This window comes from Eublepharis macularius, chromosome 6, assembly GCF_028583425.1.
Source record: "Eublepharis macularius isolate TG4126 chromosome 6, MPM_Emac_v1.0, whole genome shotgun sequence".
Taxonomy (NCBI): Eukaryota; Metazoa; Chordata; class Lepidosauria; order Squamata; family Eublepharidae; genus Eublepharis; species Eublepharis macularius.
The window spans coordinates 2,933,416-2,952,383 of record NC_072795.1 but is presented as its reverse complement, the minus strand read 5'-3'; the positions used below and the strand labels follow the sequence as shown (position 1 = coordinate 2,952,383).

The 18,968-nt window shown below is 46.6% G+C and overlaps 1 protein-coding gene across 4 annotated transcripts in view; it reads left to right on the top strand.

Moving 5' to 3' along the window:
- The window catches only part of TP63 (tumor protein p63), a 130,210-nt gene that overhangs the window by 92,587 nt on the left and 18,655 nt on the right, over positions 1-18,968 (top strand). For 3 of the 4 annotated variants that reach the window (XM_054982853.1, XM_054982852.1, XM_054982855.1), the window contains exons 5-8: positions 2,743-2,852; positions 4,538-4,674; positions 6,492-6,574; positions 8,729-8,865. In XM_054982853.1, the coding sequence (XP_054838828.1) occupies positions 2,743-2,852; positions 4,538-4,674; positions 6,492-6,574; positions 8,729-8,865 (467 nt within the window). The remainder of the gene's footprint in view (positions 1-2,742; positions 2,853-4,537; positions 4,675-6,491; positions 6,575-8,728; positions 8,866-18,968) is intronic. The other variant, XM_054982854.1, reaches the window with a different exon arrangement.

Genomic DNA, 18,968 nt, shown 5'->3' with positions numbered 1-18,968 from the left:
ACAGACCTAAAGGACTGCTTGCCCCCTACGTGAGCCAACTTGGGAGTTTACAGCATCTCACCATGTTGGGGGGCGCCTCAGGCTGATGTAAAGAGGCCTCCTCACTAGTGGCTAGGGTTGCCAGCCTCCAGGTGGTGAACCAAAGCGAGGCCAACTCCTGGAACGCACAAGTCAAGAGAACAAGGAGGAAACCACTCCCCAGGAGCGCAATATTCACTTGAACCTTTGCTCCCCCTTGGCTCTCGATCCTGTCTGGTTCTTATGTATATTTGAGGAACTAATTTTTGTATTGATTAGGTGTTACTATACATGTCCTGTATTCAAAGAATGTACTTTTGTAATTAGTTCCTCTGTACGTGATACGTGTGAATAATAATAAGCAGTTCAACACATCCTTATAAGAGTTTAATGAATATATAAGTTTTAGTGAAAAGGAAGAAGGTTCAAGTGAATATTGCGCTCCTGGGGAGTGGTTTCCTCCTTAGCCTCCAGGTGGTGGCTGGAGACCTCCCGGAATTATAACTGATCTCCAGGCCATAGAGACCAGTTCACCTGGAGAAAACGGCTGCCCTGGAAGATGGACTCTATGGCATTATACCACACCGAAGTCCCTCTCCAGGCTCCACCCCCAGATTCTCCAGGAATTTCCCAGTCTGGAGCTGGCAACCCTACTGACAGCTGCAAGTCACTTAGAAGGAGGTTTGAGGAATTGGGGCGGGGGGAGGGGTGTTGCAACCTTGATTTTAAGGGCAAACTGTGTTTTTTTAAAAAAAATGGCAAATCGGGTCTTTTATATCAATGGGTTGGCTTTGTTATAAGTTTTAATTAAGTTTTTAGTGTATTTATTTATTTATTTACAGAATTTTATACCCTTTTTCTGCCCTCAGTAGGGCCACCAGGGTGGCTAACAGATCAAAAACACAGCTTAAAAACTATTAAAACCAAACAGATCATTCAAACAGTTACGACCGAGCTAAAATACACATACCTAAAAACGACAATTAAAAACTGGTCAGGAAGGAAAGATCGCGTAGAGAACATCAGACCAAACAAAAATGTTTTCACCTGCTGGTGGGAAATAGCAACGGAATGGGACAGGCGAGGAGTCTCTTTGGGGCGAGAATTCAGTCGGGTTGCTGCCGCGTCCCAAACGGGCCTCTCCTGGGTTGCTGCCTTCCTAATCTCAGAGGGCAGGGGCACCTGGAATAACGCCCCAGAAGATGGCTGTACCAATTGGGTAGGTTCATAAGGGAGTAAGCCTCAGACGTGTCCTGCTGGGAGCTGCCTTGAGTCCCAGATTTCTGGGGGAAAGGTGAGCTTATAACTATTTTTTAAAAAATATTTAATTATAGGAATGAGAGACTAAATTGGCATAAGTTTTCATTTTAATACAAACAGCACTTCTGAAGAAAAGGTATTGCTCTGGTTTTTAGGGGATGCTTTGTATGCAATGTACCGGGTACCATCTTCCAAGAAGGGATTCCCTTATGTGGGAGAGCAGAGGGGTCTTTTTTCTCAGGGACGGGGGTAGTCAGCCATGGTTGTCAAATATTCCTGAATTGAAGAGTGTCAGGCCTTGCCAGTCAGATCCCCAGATACTTCACTGTAGACACTCCAGGAGTCCAGTTGAAGTTTCTTTATTAGAGATCCATCAGTATCAGGGCGCTCAGACAACAGCATTGGCAGAAGTGACGAAAAGGGGGAAAGCAATGTTAGTTATAGGGCAAGGTTCCTGCCCTGGGATAAGGACCGTTAGGATTTCGGCCCGCAGGGCCTAGGAGGTTGGAGGGGGAAGGGGAAGGGGAGGATGAGCTCATTCCATGTTTCAGGGAGCTACGGCTCCAACACTTTCCCATGCCAGCCGAAAAAATGAAAGTAGCCACCTGTAAGAAAAGCGATTCATAGCTACACAGTTCCCCAGCTACACAGGTATTCCTCCACACATTCTCAGAGGCACAGAATATAACACAGAGCGCAAAAGACATACATGGCCCGATAAGCAGGGTACATCTGACAAAAGGAATTATATTTTAAAACAATTGACTGCCCAGTGAATCAGAAATATCCTTTCAGTCAATCAAAGTATCTTTCATCAGTTAGTTCAATGTTGAGCTTCCTGGATGGAGGGAAAGGTGGGGTAATGAGTATTTTAATTAATTGAAAAAAATGTTGACAGGTTGCAAAGTTTCAAAAGGAGTGGATGAGAAGTAAATGCATGCATAGCTCTGGTGACGAGTAGGCCTGTGAGCTTGAAACATTTGCCTGGCGTGGCGGCATTCCCTTCTCTCTTCCATGGTTTCCTGTCACCATAGTTCTAATATTTCATGTACTGGGGCTAGGTATGGTTAGTGCTAACCAGCAGTCTCTCGAAACCGGGGCTGGAAGTCATGGCTTGAAAGAGGTTTGTGATCTTGGCTGGTTCAGACACCCAGCTCTGAAATAAGCAGAACTTAGAAAGATGCTTACTGCCAACTTGGTGGGTGGGGTATAATTTGCACGTGAGGAGGGAGTGTGTGAGACCATTGGGTGTCACTTATCTCCAACTGTGTTTCGGAGAACGGGCATGTCATGTCTGAACCGAGCCTCGGAGCACTTCCCACAGAGCCCTCGGAAAGAGGCACGAAAGCCAGAATCTCTGGTGGTGGTTTTGTCTGGAACGATGGCCGCTGTCAATCTCCTGTTCTGCCTGCTACGTGACTCTTGACGTGCACCCCAATGAATCCTGCATTTCCCTCCCTCCAGGTGGGCACTGAATTCACGACCGTGTTGTACAATTTTATGTGCAACAGCAGTTGCGTCGGGGGCATGAACCGGCGCCCCATCCTGATAATTGTGACGCTGGAAACGAGAGAGTGAGTAAGAACAGTGTGTGTGTGTAGGGGGAAGGGGGTTAATGTGGAAAGCAACATCCACTGTGCCTAGGGTTGCCAGCCTCCCACTCGGGGGGTCCCCTGCTCCCACCCTCCACCCCTCGCCCTTGCTTACCTGGTCAGCGGGGTGGGGATGTGCCTCCTGGGGTACGGTATGCTCCTGGACCAGAATTGGCCCAGATTGGGCTGCTGCGGAGCACAGCAGTGCTCCCACACTCCACAGCAGCCTGATCCAGGCTGCATTGGCCCACTGTGGGTCTGATTGGGCCCAAATCAGGCCCCTGCGCAGCACGGGAGCACTCCCAGGGTGGCCCGTGGCCCGCAGGATGACATCACTACCCGGAAACGACGTCATTGCGCAGGCTGGGAGTGAGCACGGCCAGAGAAGACAAGGAAAGTGCCAGTCCTCCCACCTGCCACCGGTGGGTAGGGGGACTTGGCCACCCTAGCTGTGCTGAGTTGGATTTTCAGGGCTTGCCAGAGAGCAGGAACCAACTGAATGCAACTCTTTGGCATGCCGTTTTCATTGCCCAAGTGCCGGCCATTGTGAGATTTTGAACTCTTACCTGAACCTGGATCAGGCTTCTTTCAGACAGCTTCTCCTTTTGAGTAAGCCAGTCACTTCCTGGGTGTGACCCTCAACCTCCTTCAAATCTGTGTACACGAAGCCGTAACGTGGCTCCTGTGGAACAGTGTGAAAGGAGGATTGGGGCTGGTCCTGTTTTCTCTCTTATTTATTAGCCATTATTGTTCATGCATTTATTATCCCACTTTTCTCCAATGGGCCTCCAATGGGGAGGTTACATTGTTCTCCCCCCCCCCCCTTCATTTTATCCTCACAACAACTATGTGAGGTAGATCCAGAGGAGTTAGCCGTGTTCGGCTGTAGTTGCAAAATAGTAAGGAGTCCAGTAGCACCTTTAAGACTAACCCACTTTAAGACTAACCCACTAATGCATCTGATGAAGAGAGCTGTGGTTCTTGAAAGCTTATTCTGTAATAAACTTGATTAGTCTTACAGGTGCTACTGGACTGTTTACTATGTGAGGTAGATGAGGCCGAGCGTGTGTGACTAGCTCTTCTGTGATTCAAACTCAAATCTCCCAGATCCTAGTCTGGCACTCTAACTTCTCCACCCCAGTGGCTCAGTACCATTCAGACTCTCTTACATCAGTATATAAATGGCAGTACATTGTATCCAGTCTGAGCATAAAGGAAGTTATTTGGGCATTTGTGGCAGTTAGCTGCTGACCTGAACACTGTGCAAGCATTTGACCTATGTATGAAGGGGGTGGGCCGCGATTGTGCATTTGAAGCCAGAACCTTGAATGCCATGAGGTTCTAGCTTCAAATGCACAATCTTTAACCCTTAAAAATAATATATATATATATTATTTTTAAGGGTTCCTGTGCCGAATGTTCGGCCTAGGTTCCTGTACCGAACGTTCGGCCTAGGTTCCTGTGCTGAACGTGCGGAAGTCAAGAAGAGCCTTCAGGTCTAATCCCAAGCCCCTCCCTCTACTTTGTGTATGTCAAGTCTGCTCGCACCAAGCTCTTGTTCGGAGCTTATGTGAGAAGCTCTTGGGTGGTGCGTTCATTTTTCATCGCATGGTGCCAGGCTTTGGGCGCATGTGCAGTAACTGATCTCCATGTTCTTGATCCTCCAGTGGGCAAGTCCTGGGGCGTCGGTGCTTTGAGGCTCGGATCTGCGCATGCCCAGGCAGGGACCGCAAAGCAGATGAGGACAGTATCCGGAAGCAGCAAGTCTCCGACAACACAAAGAACGGTGATGGTACGAAGCGCCGTAAGTAGCCAGGAGCAAATGCCGCTCAGGGCTGTGGCTGGATTGCGGACACCCCACTGCTTAGCTAAATGCGCCAGACAGAGCGGGAAGTTCTCCCATGTTCTGCTGTTGCAGGTGCATGCAGTTTTTTCTGTTGCACTGATGTGGACTCATGACACCACTGTTCTGTGTCTCAGGGGCCCTATCCATGTGTCGGAGGTTGCCCTGAAGCCAATAAAGCAGCAAAAGTTGTGGGTTAAAAGAAAGATAGGAATTGGCCAGGGTGTTATGAAAGATCTTGGCAGAGCCACATCCTGATAAGAGACATTTAGTTTTACGTAGTTAAATATCTGTAATTGCAGCCTCCTCTGCAGAAGCCTTTATTTGCAGCTGTATTCTTCTGAGAAGTTCCCATGCGTGGTCAACCATACTAGGTGGCCTTGGAATCCAGAGCAGAAGAAAAACTAACTTTTTGTGGTGGCAGAAGGTTTAGCGGGCTTGAGCACAGGTTATCAGAGGCATGAAATGGATTCCCAAGCAGCAAGAATTTTAGACACACTGAGAACAAAGAAGAATATGAGTTAAAAGGCCTGGTTTGTGGCCGTTCTGTTTAAAACTCAGAAGTAGGGATGGGCACGAACTGAAATACGAACCAAATTTCAGCATGAACTGGGCCGGTTCGTGGTTCGCGAACCGGCAGTTCGCCAGAGCTCATTTCTGGCGAACCTCCACGAACTTTAGGCTGGTTTGTTTGCTTCGTTTTTTGGTTTGTCAGTGCAGACAGCCTGGCACTGATCAATCAGCTTCCTAGGCAACTGAGGATGGACTTCCTACAGACCTTCTGCTGACTTGGAAGTGGCTTTCCGCTGGCCCAGAAGTGACCTTCTGCTGACCCAGAAGTGATGATTTGCTGACCCGGATGTGACGTTTTCATGAACCAAACACACCAGTTCGCGAACCAGGGCAGGTTCATGGTTTGCGCTTCATGAAATGCGATGAACCATGAACTGCACGGTTCGTATTTTTTTCTGGTTCGTGCCCGTCTCTACTCAGAAGTATGCAGCAATACTTCATAGCTATAATTGGCAAACACTTAAATAGCCAGGAGTACAGTGGCACCTAAAGAAGGACAAGTTTTTATTCTAGTGTAAGTTTTCATGGACTTATGCAGGGCTTAGATGCACATAGGGCTTATGAAGCCCTATGGTGCACAACAGGGTCAGTGGGCCTGTAAAGTAAAGGTGAAATCAAGAAAACTACAAATCTTGTTAAATTTTAAGTGCCAGTTAAAGAGGATACCAATAGTGAAATCAGGGGTGCCACTGCTGAACATTGTAAATATGTCTGGGTAAAACAAGAATAGAATCAGAATCATAGGGTTAGAAGGGATCTCCGGGGTCATCTAGTCCAACCTCCTGCAGAATGCAGGAAATTCACAACTACCTCCTGTAAGAAGGGGCAACTAGAACTAGGCACTGATGTGACCCTTCCTGCCGCCACCCCTGCCCCCCCCAATCTGCCCAGGTTCGCAGAGTCAGCATTGCCGTCAGATGGCCATCTAGCCTCTGCTTTAGGTGATGTCAGCAGGATTTCAGGCGCATGTCCTGTCTCTGCCACAGACTCATTGTATGGCTTGGGTAGCATCACTTGGCCTTTTAACAAAGCAGTCATCTTTCCTGCTGGACTGATTTTGTCGTGGGCACAAACACTAGTTATAAAACTCTTTAACTTCTAAGCTTGTGAATTTGACTGGAGACGGCACCAGTCTCACCAAAGCGCACAGCTGAGATGGGATCACGGATGGAGTGTGACGGTGACCTTGTGTTTTCCTTTGGCAGCTTTCCGGCAGAGCACACACGGCATCCAGATGACATCGGTCAAGAAACGGCGCACTCCAGATGATGAGCTGTTATACCTACCGGTAAGAAGGCTTACACTAACCTGGATGGCCCAGGCTAGCCTGAGCTCATCAGAGTTTGGAAGCTAAGCAGGGTTGGCCATGGTTAGTACTTGGATAGGAAACCACCAAGGAAGAAAATCCTGTAGCGAAGGGTCACTATTAGAAATGGGCACAAACCAAAATACGAACCAAAATTAAGCACGAACCAGGCTGGTTCGTGGTTTGTGAACCACGGTTCGTCAGATCTAATTTCTGATGAACTGCCACGAACTTTAGGCTGGTTTGCTTGGTTCGTTTTTTGGTTCGTGACTGCAGACAATTTGATGCCAATCAATCAGTTTCCTACACAACGGGATGGACTTCCTGTAGACCTTCTGCTGGCCCGGGAGTGCCGTTTTCACTAACCAAACGAACCGATTCACGAACCAGGGGCAAGTTTGTGAAAGTTCATGATTCATGAAATTTGACGAACCATGAACCGCATGGTTGGGTTTTTTTCCCGGTTCATGCCCATCTCTAGTCACTATCAGTTGGCTGCAACTTGACGGTACACAAGAGTAGTCATCCCCAAATCCAGCATTAAAGTAATTGAACAGGATGAATCCCAGCCCTTCCCCCAAATCCTTGGGCATGTAACAGAATGCTTATCCGCATCTTGTTAAGTTTTCCCACTGTTCAGTGTAAAGATTCTATCTTTTACTCTGAGCAGCATCCAGTCCTTGAAGCGAGACCTGAAAACAGCCATCGCTCCTTTAAGAGAGACCGTTTGCCCGTATAAAATAATTTATAGAGTTCTTCTCGCAGAACTCTCCCTAATAAGACATAAAGACTCCTCTTAAGACTTTAATGATTTCGTTTAAAATAAATTCTAGTCTTTTAAATAAAGCACAATATCAAAATATAAATGCTTATTACGATAAAACCTACAAAGATGGGACACATGAAGGCAACAAGAATTAAGTCTCCTAACATTTCTCAATTAAATCTAAGTTTAAATCAATCAGATTTACTGTGAAATACATCGAAGTTCCCATAATACACATTACAAAAGTAAGTGTCTCCCCTGGATCTCCATGAGATTTCTTTCAGCCAAACCGCTGATCTGCTATCTGGGTTAGCATCTTTATATGTTATCTTATGTAGAAATCGTAAGATCTTTTTCATGTGATAGCATAGATAAACTATGACTGGCTTGAGATTTAATTAATAATTCTTATTTTCAATCATGTGACATTCTGCCTAGCCAAAAAATGACGCTAGGTCCAGCTGCAAGATAAAGAGATATAAATCGGTAAAGATGACAGGAAAAGTTAAATGAGCAAATCATCATCGGTCCATTCAGACAATTAGAGAATAGTTATCTGATATTGTCCACTATTTTAATTGGCTGTCAAAGATGAAAGAGCAATCAAGAGGGGGGGACAAAATATCCAAAAAGACTATACAATATAAATTTATCAATCACAAACATTCAATACGCATTTCCACAATTAAGGAGTTCATTCATGAATAGTCATTTCCTAAATATAACCAACCAAGCTTGTATTAAGCACAGTGTCCATCCTATATAATACTTCCTTGTCAAGTGTCCTTCCAAAATAACATTCAGGCAACAGACCCGTCGTGGCCACAGGGGTTCCAACCGACGGACAACAAAGCTCCTGGCACCCAGGAGTGGTATTTTGGAAGGACACCTGACAAGAAAGTATTATATATGGGCACTGTGCTTAATACAAGCTTGGTTGGTTATATTTAGGAAATGAGACTATTCATGAATGAACTCCTTAACTGTGGAAATGCGTATTGAATGTTTGTGCTTGATCAATTTGTATTGTATAGTCTCTTTGGATATTTTGCCCCCCCCCCTCTTGATTGTATTTAGGAGACTATCCCCCCTTTTTTGTATTGATCCCTGAAAGATGAAAGAGCACCTGTGTAGTTATACAACATGCTAGGAAAAAACTGCAGTAAAGTTCACACAAAGTTCACTAGCGTACACGTGTATCACTAAGTATATTGTATTCTAATCCATATTTCCATGACAGGCACATGCACCTTGGGCTTATCAAGGCACGGCCACTCCAGATGTCTTAGCCAGGCTGCTTTTGAAATCTGTCCAGGTAGCCTCCGGGTCCAAGCACACCCTCTCACTCTTCCTCGTTCCCCTTGGTCCAGGTACGAGGCAGGGAGACATATGAAATGCTGTTGAAGATCAAGGAGTCGCTGGAGCTCATGCAATATCTCCCGCAACATACGATTGAGACGTACCGGCAGCAGCAGCAACAGCAACAGCAACATTTGCTGCAGAAGCAGTGAGTATGCATGCGAGCACGGCCTCCGTGGGGAGGGACAGGCAGGGGTGGGATGCGCAGGGGGGAGCTCTATGTGTGTGTGCATGCGTGCTGTTGTTGCACTACACGACCTACACTTCTGGGTGTTAAGCTTTGTCGGATCGCAGGTGGCTGTTCTGATGCGCTCGTTTGTTGTGGGCCTCTGTGCTTTTGACACGTGGGAGGTTCCTTGCAGCTCCCAGCTAAACATGTTGCTGTGGTCTGGGAAGACGACGTGGGTGCATAGTAGAAAGCTGTGCATGCAGATGGGTGTGAGCTGCTTTTTGAGGTGAACGTTTGATTTAAACTGAAGTGTGGCTCGTCTCTTCAGAATATTTGGTTGATTTATGCCTTTGGACTAATGCACGTACGCAAACACTTACGTGGCTTAACGCCGTAACATCTAACCAAGATTGCAATGCTTCAAGAACTTAATAAAGCAAGCGGCAAAGGAAGCCAGATAGTATCAGTTAAGGAGGCCGTTGACCCGTTTTTTAAAATTAATGTGCCCAAGCAAGCTCTGGCTCCTCACCGTTTTCACAGTTATCTCCAGGGTTACTGGTGGTCCCCCAACCATGCTTTAAGAGCTGCTTATCTTGAGAAGAACCGTGGATGTAAGCTGCAGCAGAAGGCGTGGTTGCTACATGTTGTATTTTATTCTATTTTCTTTTTGCTCAACCTTTTGGTTCCTGACTTGACTTCAGTTTGAGTTTGCCTTTGTGCTGCATGTTGTATTTAGAGGGACAATAGTTGTGGACATCTGCCAGGAAATGCAGTGGGTTCTCCATTGTTTTCTCAGATCTGCAATGCAGCCCTTTCTTTCTTTTTGCTTCTCATTATAGCTAGAGAAATACTTTGGAAGTTTGAGTCCAAGGGGCACCTTAGAGACCAACAAGATTTTCAGGGTGCGAGCTTTCAAGAGTCAGAGCTCCCTTCTTCAGATACTTTGTTTTGGAACAAAGTTCAGTCAATTTTAAGGTCTCAAAATTCTTGCTGTTTTATACACAAGTCAAGGTCAAAATGTTACAGTGGCAACTGAACTGTTGGGTTGTTGTTTGAATCTCACACTTGGTGGCACGGGGTGTGTGCCGTCGCTTAGCAATAGCACTCCCAAATGTTGACACCCAATCTGGATTTCAACGCAGATTTAACTTCTGAAATCACTATTCAATATGAAACTGGCAAAATTTCAAATTCTTTTCTTTCAAATGCATTTTATCCTCCCATCTCAAAAAAGAAAAAAAAGTCAGTTCTGGTTTCTGCCAGTTGAATGTGAAACACTGAATCTTGGACATCTTAGGGCCAAGCTACACGTGACGAATGACACGAACGGCAAGGGAACAGACTCACATGCATTCCTCCCTGTTCACTTGCACTCCGCTTGCACTCCACTCAGTAGTGATCGAGTGGAGCGCAAGTGGAGCACAAGTGAACAGGGAGGAACGCATGTGAGTCTGTTTGCTTGCCGTTCAAGTGTCATTCGTCACGTGTAGCTTGGCCCTTAGACGGGACACTCAAGTGTAGGAATATGCAAAGTTAGCAGGGAAGCATTGTTTAAAATGACAGAGCCAGCAGAGATTGCTCCTCAGAGGGTTTGTTAATTTCATCTTTACCTCCCCTAAGGCTGTATCAATTTCACCTCCCCTTCCAGGATGCAAAGATGAAATTAACAAACCCCCTGAGGAGCAATCTCCGCAGGCTCTGTCTTTTTAAACTACGCTTCCCAGCTAAAATTGCATCTCCTTACACTTGAGGGTCCCCATGTAAGATATCTCATGCAAATTACTGATAAGGGACAGAAGTTAATCAATGGCAGAGGCAGCGTGCAGTAGTGGCTTGGAGTGACGAAACCTGGGTTCGCATCCTCACTCTGCCATGAAGCTTGGCTTGAAGACCTTGCTGTCTCGGCCTTACCTACTTCACAGGATAAAATCGGTGTGAGCTTTTTGTGCTTCTCTGAGTTCCTTGGCGGAAGGCTGGAATAAAAATGTGCTATTTAACAGCCAGTTGGATTTCAGCCCATCAGTGTCCCCTTAAAGTTCTTAGGCTCTGTTGTCTCCAGGGCCAGGATATTCCAGATTGTCCCTTCTCCATTTTGCTCCCACAACAGCCCTGTGAGGTAGGGTAGAACAAGATAGACTGGCCCAACATCACCCAGTGAACACCATAGTTTTGTGGTAAGTTGAACCCGAATCTCCCAGGTCCGAAATACTCTGGCCATTACACCACACTCTTAACAGAGGACCTTACAAATTATTCATTTTCTTAGTCGTTGTGCCATGCTGGCTGCAGTATTCCTCGTTGCTGTGAGCACGGTTGAACTCAGAAGACGACCAGCACGCTTGGTGCCAAGTGGAACATGGAATCCTGTTTTCCAGAGGGATTTCTGTGTGTGCTGATTAGTCTACAATGGGGAAGGCTGAATTGGAAGATTGGGATAGAGCAGAGGTGGCCAAACTGCGGCTCGGGAGCCACATGTGGCTCTTCTAGACATATTGTGTGGCTCCCAGAGGACTCTGGGTATCACTGTGGCCATACATTTTAGTTTACTTTAGTTTATTTCCCTCACTTCCCTCCCTTTCCTTCTTTCTTTTCATGTCTTTCCTTCCCTTTTCCTTTTTTCCTTCTTTCTTTCCATGTTGGGGTTGCCAGGTCTGACTCAGAAAATACCTGGGGAGTTTGGAGGTGAAGCCTAGCAAGGATGTGACATCACTTTTGTGATGTCACTTCCAAGTCAAAGGTCAGGTTATGGCTTTTCCCAAGTCCCACCCCTTCTGATGACGTCACTTCCAGCACACTGCACCAACCCCCCCTTCCTGTGATGTCACTTTCAGGACACTCCCCCAAACCCGCCTCTTCACCTGAATTCACTTCAATGCACCATGTCTTGCGGCTCTCAAACATCTGACGTTTATTCTATGTGGCTCTTACATTAAGCAAGTTTTATCACCCCTGGGATAGAGGAGAGTCAGACTGCTGTGAAGTTAATAAAATAAAGCAGGGTCAGTTCAGGGATGGCTTTGCCAAGGTACAGTCACCCCTTGAGATGTGCAGTCATGCCTCTGGTCTGTTGCTGTCGAGATCCTCGTAGGAGGCCCTTGTCATGGCTGCCCTGGGTGGATCCTCTGTGCTCCCTTGGGGGCCTTGCCAAATTTCCCAGCAAATGGGCTGCAGCAGCGTAGCGTTTGGTGGGGCGGGGGGGTTGCAAAAGCTGTTTCTGGGCTCTGTTTGCGTATATTTGGGCGTGCACTCATGACTTGGGAGGTTCCCCTAAAACAAGAATTTTTTTAAGAAGCAGGAGAAATGCTCTCATGGGCAAAGCTGCAGGAGAGTCAATGAGGGCCTTCCCTCTTGGTGCTGACGGAGTCGCTTTGGGCTAATTACTGTTTTTTGCCTTCCTGGGAGGCAGAGCTGCCGTTTCCAAAGCGCCTTCCCCAGTCTTGAGTCCCTCCCCTCACTTAGGTAAACTTCTTTCGGCAAATCTTCTTGAGGCTCCTCTTTACAGTGAGAAGGACGTGGCTAAAGAGGGTTCGTTTTTCGGCAGATCGTTTTTCACATGAAATCACCCTGTGGGGTTCTGCCTGTTCCAAACTCCAAGTGAGGGCCAAGCTACAAGTGACGAATGACACTTGAACAGCAAGTGGATTGAGTGGAGTGCAAGTGAACAGGGAGAAGAACACTTGCCGTTCAAGTGTCATTCGTCACTTGTAGCTTGGCCCTGAGATAACTGCATTGTTTTGTTGAAAGCCAGATTGGACTAGAATATCCTTTCAGGGGCCATTTACTGTTCGAGCGCCCTGACCTGTCCAAGGCCACCATCGAAGCTAGACGTGGAGTGAGAGATTAAGGATCAGGACCGGTGTATTGTCGAAGGCTTTCACGGCCGGAGAACGATGGTTGTTGTGGATTTTCCGGGCTGTATTGCCGTGGTCTTGGCATTGTAGTTCCTGACTTTTTGCCAGCAGCTATGACTGGCATCTTCAGGTGCTACACCTCTGAAGATGCCAGTCACAGCTGCTGGCGAAACATCAGGAACTACAATTCTAAGACCACCGCTATACAGCCCGGAAAATCCACAACAACCAACGATCAGGACCTGGTTTTCTCTTCTGCAAAACTGTAGGGGGAGGGAGGATTGCCAGTGAGATAATTGTATTCATCCCCCCCACCCCCCACCACCACTTGGGGTAAAGCTTCCTGGTTGAAGGATTATGGCTACATCACTGTTTATGGATGTCAAGTCTATCTGGCATTTGGCTAAAATTACCTTTCCTGTCTCCCTTGCTGAAGTAGCTGTTACCGGTCTAAATGACGTGTGTGTGTGTGTGCGTGCGCGCGTGCGCGTGCAGAGAGTGTGTGAACTTGGTATCCCCTGCTCCTGCCTATGCCACAAAAGGTCCCCTTGACACATCGCTCCAGTGATCTGGTAGTCACTGGTGAGTGATTCTGGCAACAGATCACGCCAGAAGCCGTAATGCTTGTAGGGATCGCTGTGTTAAATGGCCCTCCCCTGATATTTCTCCTGCTCTCCCTCGCCCCTGTCAAAAAAGCAGCATTTGCTATACAAATGAGACTTGCAAGAAAAGCTGAAAAATCATCCCAAAATTGAGGGGTTGCTTTAGAGACTGCAAGTCGGGTTTTTTTGCAAGAGGCCAGAGTAATTACAGCTGTCTGGGGATGTAAAGATGCTTCGTTTGTCGCTGTCAAAGCAGGCAACTATTGGTTTTCTTAAGCAAGCATAAGCTTTTGAGGCTGTGTGTCCCACCCACCCCCACCCCCCAAACACAGAGTGTGGGAACCAGGCCCAGTTTACCAGCTCTGGCAGTTCAAATGAGGTGATAAACGTTCCACTGGTCTGATAAGTGATGTTGCGTTCACATCTAATTTGTGTTGCAGCAACAAGAACAGGTTTGTGATTTCTTGTGATTCGCTTTGTGGTTAAGTACGGCCGGGTGATCTCATGGATCGGTGTTTAGCTATGGCGGGATCTAGAGCTTATTTGCTCTTTCAATTTGCATAGCAGGTATTCTATAAACAAAGAAAGCCTCTCTAGGATCTGAGTCTTTCTCATTAGGTCAAAGCATATGTGTGAATGCTTGCAGTTGCATGTGCCACGCAGGCCTAAATGTGCCAGAATTGCACTGCATTGTCTCTTGGCATGTGGCACTGATTCGGATGTTGTGGCTCCTCTGCAAAGAGACTGGTTGGTGTGTTTGGCGAACGCTTTGGTTTGTTGCCTGATTTTTGTTGAGATTTTGTCCGTCATTCAGAAGGTAAAAAAGTGCATGAGGTGTTGGGGGCTGTGATGCAGCATAACTTCATTATTGTGTGCTTTGGGAGCCATATGAAAGAGCATGCCAATGGCTCTTGAACATCTGCCTGAGGTCTCCTCTAGAGACTTTGGAAACTGAGGGCCAAGCTAGAAGTGACGAGTTATACTTGAATGGCAAGTGAACAGACTCACATGTATTCCTCCCTGTTCACTTACGCTCCACTTGCACTCCACTTGATCACGATTCACATGTATTCTTCCCTGTTCACTTGCGCTCCACTTGCACTCCACTCGATCACGTCACACATGTATTCCTCCCTGTTCACTTGCGCTCCACTTGCACTCCACTCGATCACGATTCACATGTATTCCTCCCTGCTCACTTGCGCTCCACTTGCACTCCACTCGATCACGTCACACATGTATTCCTCCCTGTTCACTTGCGCTCCACTTGCACTCCACTCGATCACGATTCACATGTATTCTTCCCTGTTCACTTGCGCTCCACTTGCACTCCACGCGATCACGACTCACATGTATTCCTCCCTGTTCACTTGCGCTCCACTTGCACTCCACTCGATCACGACTCACATGTATTCCTCCCTGTTCACTTGCGCTCCACTTGCACTCCACTCGATCACAACACACGTGTATTCCTCCCTGTTCACTTGTGCCCCTCTTCACTCCACTCGATCACGACTCACATGTATTCCTCCCTGTTCACTTGCGCCCCCCTTCACTCCACTCGATCACGACTCACATGTATTCCTCCCTGTTCACTTGCGCCCCTCTTCACTCCACTCGATCATGACTCACATGTATTCCTCCCTGTTCACTTACGCCCCCCTTCACTCCACTCGATCACGACTCACATGTATTCCTCCCTGTTCACTTGCGCTCCACTTGTACTCCACTCGATCACGACTCACATGTATTCCTCCCTGTTCACTTGCGCTCCACTTGCACTCCACTCGATCACGACTCACATGTATTCCTCCCTGTTCACTTACGCCCCCCTTCACTCCACTCGATCACGACTCACATGTATTCCTCCCTGTTCACTTGCGCTCCACTTGCACTCCACTCGATCGCGACTCACATGTATTCCTCCCTGTTCACTTACGCCCCCCTTCACTCCACTCGATCACGACTCACATGTATTCCTCCCTGTTCACTTGCGCTCCACTTGCACTCCACTCAATCACGACTCACATGTATTCCTCCCTGCTCACTTACGCCCCCCTTCACTCCACTCGATCACGACTCACATGTATTCCTCCCTGTTCACTTGCGCTCCACTTGCACTCCACTCGATCACGACTCACATGTATTCCTCCCTGCTCACTTGCGCTCCACTTGCACTCCACTCGATCACGACTCACATGTATTCCTCCCTGTTCACTTGCGCCCCCCTTCACTCCACTCGATCGTGGTGGTAAGAGGATGGATGCCTGAAGCTTTATAAAAGACCCAGAAGTTATTGAATGACCCTCAGCATGGCCCTTGCCGCTCCGTTTCCGTTCCTTTTGTGTGTGCTTTTCTTACTTTTCCATGTCAAATACCTTCATGATCACAGATGTTCGTGGTCAAATGAAACTTGCATCCTTGTGGCTTCCTGTCGAATTTGGAAATGGCCGCTAAGCTCAGTTGCAGTGACTGCTGCCTCTGGAAGCCGACCTCTGTCCTTGGGGAGAGAGGTTTACGCATCCTTTAAAAACGACTGCATCAGTACAGGGGCTTCCTTGTAATGGTGGTGGAAAGTGCCCTCAAGTCATAGCTGGGGTTTTCATGGCAAGAGACTATGGCCGTTTCCACACGTCTTACCTGCCTGCGGAACATCGCGCGAAAGACCCGGAAGACATCGCCTTCTCGTGCGAAATCGCACCAGGAAGACGTGATTTCGCACAAAACTCCCAGATAACAGCGTCTTCCTGGCACGATTTCGTGCGAGAAGATGCTGTCTTTTGAGTCTTTCACACGATGTTCCGCAGGCAGGTAAGACGTGTGGAAACAGCCTGAGAGAGGTGGTTTGCTACCGCCTGCCTCTGCAACCCTGGTCTTCTTTGGAGGCCTCCCATCCAGTTCCTGTCCAAGGCCAAACCTGCTTAGCTTCTGAGATGTGATGGGATCAGGCTTGCCTGAGTAATATTCAGCCCAGAAAATTCTGTTGCTCAGTTTCAACTCAGTACAGGTGCTTTCTTCGAGGGCAGTCGATGCAAAAGCTTCGACCATGGCATGGCTGTGACCAAAGGGGCCTTGCGAGCTTGTCACACCATGAAGGTTGTCTGCACAAGTCCCAGATTCACAATCTAGGGGCACACTTGCCCTGTTACCTTATTGGGAAAGTTCCTTGGGGGAGAGCCTGCCCTAAAGGGACTGCCAATGGTCGGAATGACACAAAAACTGAAGGGCTCCATGGAATACTGCAGCAGTGGAAAGAGACACAATCTTCTGCAGAGGAAATTGCCGATCTTTAACCGTTTTATTAAAAAGATCAGCAACCTTCTCCATGGAAGATTATGTATCTTTCCACTGCTGCAACGGTCGGAGTGAGCCAGCTTCTAGCGGCGTTGCCAGGACCGCTGTGCTCAGTTCCAGTGAGCAAAGCAAAAAGCGGGCTCCTCCGAGTCTGGAAAGCTACCCGATGAGCAAGAAAAACCTCGGGGGTACACTAAAGAGAAATTGAATTTTTTTAAAAAAAAATGTGTACAAAGTGCCAAAGTGCTAATGTACCCTGTGGTGAAGCTATACCGGTTGGACTTTGGATTGAATTTGTGTATATATATTTTTGTATGTAATTATTGGATATTTATATATAATATTTATTGGATGATGTACATTAGCACTTTGGCACTTCGCACTTTGTACAAAAAAAATTATAAAAATATTCAATTTATCTTTAGTGTTATATTTATTGGATGATGTACATTAGCACTTTGCACAAAATTTTTTTTTAAAACGTTCAATTTATCTTTAGTGTGCCTTCGAGGTTTTTCTTGTTCATTGGGTTACAGTTCCAGTGAGCGGTAGTGATGCCACTGCTGGCGGGGCCCAAGCTTAGCACTCCCTGCAGAGCATTGGCCAGTTTGCCACAGCCCTTGGTTCTTTTTGCTCTTTGCCGGATTTTACGTCTACGCCCATCCCTCCACAATCATTTGAAATTTTTGACATATTTTGGTAGGCTCCTCAGTAAAAAAGGCAGGCCTTCACAGTTTGTGACTCAGCGAGCTGAACCCAGCCCAGTAGCTGTGGATGGCAGCCTGCCGGATGCTTGGCGAGCCCAACTTCGCTTTCATGAGCCTCGTGTGGGTCACTCGGTGTGGCCGGTGGACTGCCAATCGGTTTGGCAACTTGCAAGTTGTGCAAGCCTGCTCCACGTAGATAGAGTCTGGTGTTGAGAGCCAGCGTGGTGGAGTGGTTAGAATGCCACACTAGGATCTGGGAAACCAGGTGCAGACCCCCAATCTGCCGTGGAAGCTAACTAGGTGACCTTGGGCCGCTCAAACCTTCTCAGCCCAACCTCCTTTGCTGGGTTGTTGTGAGGATAAAACGTAAGAGAGGAGAATTATATACGCCTTGGGGCCCCATTGAGGGAAATGGTGGGATGTAAATGAAGTAAATGAATAAAAAAGAGATTGGAAGCTCTTTGCAAGGGAAGATCACCATATAGAAGCCACATTAAAGCAGCAGGAGAGGAGAATTTGGGGTGGGTCCAACCTTCCTCCAGCCTTGGTGGTTCTGTTGGAGAAAGCCCCCTTAGATTGGAGAACAGTTTCAAACGTGAGCCAAAAGGAGAGGTGGGATATAAATATTTAAATAAATAAACCACCCTGCCTCAAGGTCTGTTGCTGATTACGACAAATCTGTAGCAGATCGACTTCATGGCAGCCTTGATCAGCATCAAAATGAATAATCTTCTTGCGCAGCAGGCTTCTATGAAGAGCAACTGACCAATAGACAGCTAGTCCCCGCAAAATACAATCAACAAATCCAAAATCTTTTTAACAGTTTTAAAATGCGAAGTGCTTCGAGTATTAATAACAGCGAATCTTAATGAATAGAAATACAATTTTTCACCATTGCCAGCCACCGGCAGATACAAATTGAGTGTAAATTTTCACCGGAAGTTTCATTTATAAATCTACAATGACTGGTCATTCATAAATATACATGGGTACTACATTTATCACCACTGACCACGACTGCAAGAATAAATATACAATAAATATCACAATAAATAGTTCACAATAAATAGTTAATAAATATATATATAAAACATTGTGCTACAAGTTCGTATTGAGCCATACTATATGGTCGGTGGGCCAAAGTTCTTATGGTAGCCTGGGCCATATATTTATTGTATATTTATGAATGAAACGTCCGGTGAAAAATTACACTCAATTTGTATCTGCCGGTGGCTGGCAATACTTAAAAATTCTGTTTCTATTCATTAAGATTCACTGTTATTAATGCTCGCAGCACTTTGCACTTTAAAATTGTTAAAAACATTTTGTATTTGTTGATTGTATTTCGTGGGGACTAGTTATCTATTGGTCGATTGTTATGTACCCGTGAGAGCCCTGTCTTGGGGGCTTTCTATGAAAAGCAAGCAGGCCTAACGGGATAGCTTGTAGCTATTTGAATTTTCCCGAGTATAGAGAGCCCCAGCTCAAGGAGGTACAGAAAGGAGTTGAAATGAACACCTTCTGTCTGTAAATAATGGACCATTTTATGTAACAATGAAATAAACCAACCAGATCAAGTCCAATATCAGTAATCTACAAAGTCCCATTCACAAAGTTATCATATGTTG